Source organism: Coffea arabica, chromosome 11c, assembly GCF_036785885.1.
Source record: "Coffea arabica cultivar ET-39 chromosome 11c, Coffea Arabica ET-39 HiFi, whole genome shotgun sequence".
NCBI lineage: Eukaryota > Viridiplantae > Streptophyta > Magnoliopsida > Gentianales > Rubiaceae > Coffea > Coffea arabica.
In genome coordinates this window covers 29,359,623-29,361,052 of record NC_092330.1, presented here as the reverse complement: position 1 = coordinate 29,361,052, position 1,430 = coordinate 29,359,623, and the positions used below count along the sequence as shown (strand labels likewise).

Below are 1,430 nucleotides of genomic sequence, written 5' to 3'. Positions count from 1 at the left end.
GCTCGAGCGTAACAACGCCACCCTACCCTACGAGACAAAATAGTTTATGATTTGAGTGCACTTGTTGTTTAGCTTTATTCCTCTCCGTTGTCTACTTGATTCATGTGACTATTTTATTATGGATTTGTTGTCCATAACATGTTCGATAAAATGTCAAGTAGAATGCAAACTTTTGGTGAGATGCGTGTTTTGGGATTGAGGTAATAGTCATCCTAATTTTGTAAGAGGGCAGACAAGTTCATGCTTTACATGCTAACTGCAGGTAAAAAAGCATTAGTTGATGGTGGCATCACAGAAGATGTCATGGAGGAAATTGACAAGGCTAAATGTGGTGTTTTAATTGGCTCTGCCCTGGGTGGAATGAAGGTAACTTACTAATAAGCATTTTTAGAACCTTGAGAATGAATTATTTTGACTCTAACATGCCTCTATGTTCCAGCTCAGAGAGAATTCTTATGAAACTCACACAAGTGCCAAGTTTAACTTGTCCCTCTAGTCCTCAAATGAGGGTGCATTGTATTGTCTCTCTCCCATAACAGTTATTAAACTAATTATGGGCTATTCGACGTTTTCTCCCGATGCTCTTTTGGCTTAACTAAGTAGGTTTTTAACGATGCAATAGAAGCTTTGAGGGTGTCATACAAGAAGATGAATCCTTTTTGTGTACCTTTTGCTACGACCAATATGGGGTCTGCAATGCTTGCAATGGATTTGGTATGCTGCAGTTCATTATTTGCCAAACTTTCAATCGAGTTAAATCAAGATTATAATCCTGTAGCTATTCTCTAATTGCTGAAACTGCAGGGATGGATGGGCCCAAATTACTCTATTTCTACAGCTTGTGCAACAAGCAATTTCTGTATGCTAAATGCAGCGAATCACATTCTTAGACATGAAGCTATAAGTGGTTAAATCCTCCCTTCCCCCAATTTTTGTGACATATAGGTATTTAACAATCCTTTCAAAATTTTGTAGCAGCTGATCTAGTATTCTATTTCAAATATATGGAAATCTGCAGGATATTATGCTATGCGGTGGCTCAGATTTTGCAATTATTCCTATTGGTTAGTAATGATTTCAGTATGACATTATTGAAGTTATACCTTGTTTACTGTTAATGAAGCTGTCATTTTAAACTATGATTACAGAATTGGGAGGATTTGTTGCATGTAGGGCACTTTCACAGAAGAATGGTGATCCAATCAAGGCTTCACGTCCTTGGGATATGGTATTACAGCAACCTAGGAATGTCTGTCACAAATAATTATCTGGCTCTCTAGCTATAACTTTGGAGTTGCTTGCAACTTTAGCATGACTTTGATTCTTGTACTTGTTGGATCTTTGATTCCTATTTTTGAAGCTTCATTTCTGCTTGTTGCTCAAACTAAAATATTTCTGGTTAGGTCTATTTCTTATACCAAAGTACTTTG

General features: G+C 37.1%; 1 protein-coding gene across 1 annotated transcript; it reads left to right on the top strand.

Moving 5' to 3' along the window:
- The first annotated feature begins 220 nt into the window (after positions 1-220).
- Positions 221-912, top strand: LOC140016531 (3-oxoacyl-[acyl-carrier-protein] synthase II, chloroplastic-like). Its single transcript, XM_072070070.1, has 3 exons — positions 221-366; positions 604-714; positions 805-912. Exons 1-3 carry the CDS (start codon positions 241-243, stop codon positions 910-912), a joined length of 345 nt encoding a protein of 114 aa, XP_071926171.1. The 5' UTR covers positions 221-240.
- The last annotated feature ends 518 nt before the right edge of the window (positions 913-1,430 follow it).

Excerpts from the sequence above, each read along its gene's own strand:
- LOC140016531 (XM_072070070.1), top strand. The coding sequence starts at position 241 with ATGCTTTACATGCTAACTGCAGGTAAAAAAGCATTAGTTGATGGTGGC. Across the intron at positions 367-603 it reads CTGCCCTGGGTGGAATGAAG|GTTTTTAACGATGCAATAGA; the intron begins GTAACTTACTAA and ends TTAACTAAGTAG. Across the intron at positions 715-804 it reads CAATGCTTGCAATGGATTTG|GGATGGATGGGCCCAAATTA; the intron begins GTATGCTGCAGT and ends CTGAAACTGCAG.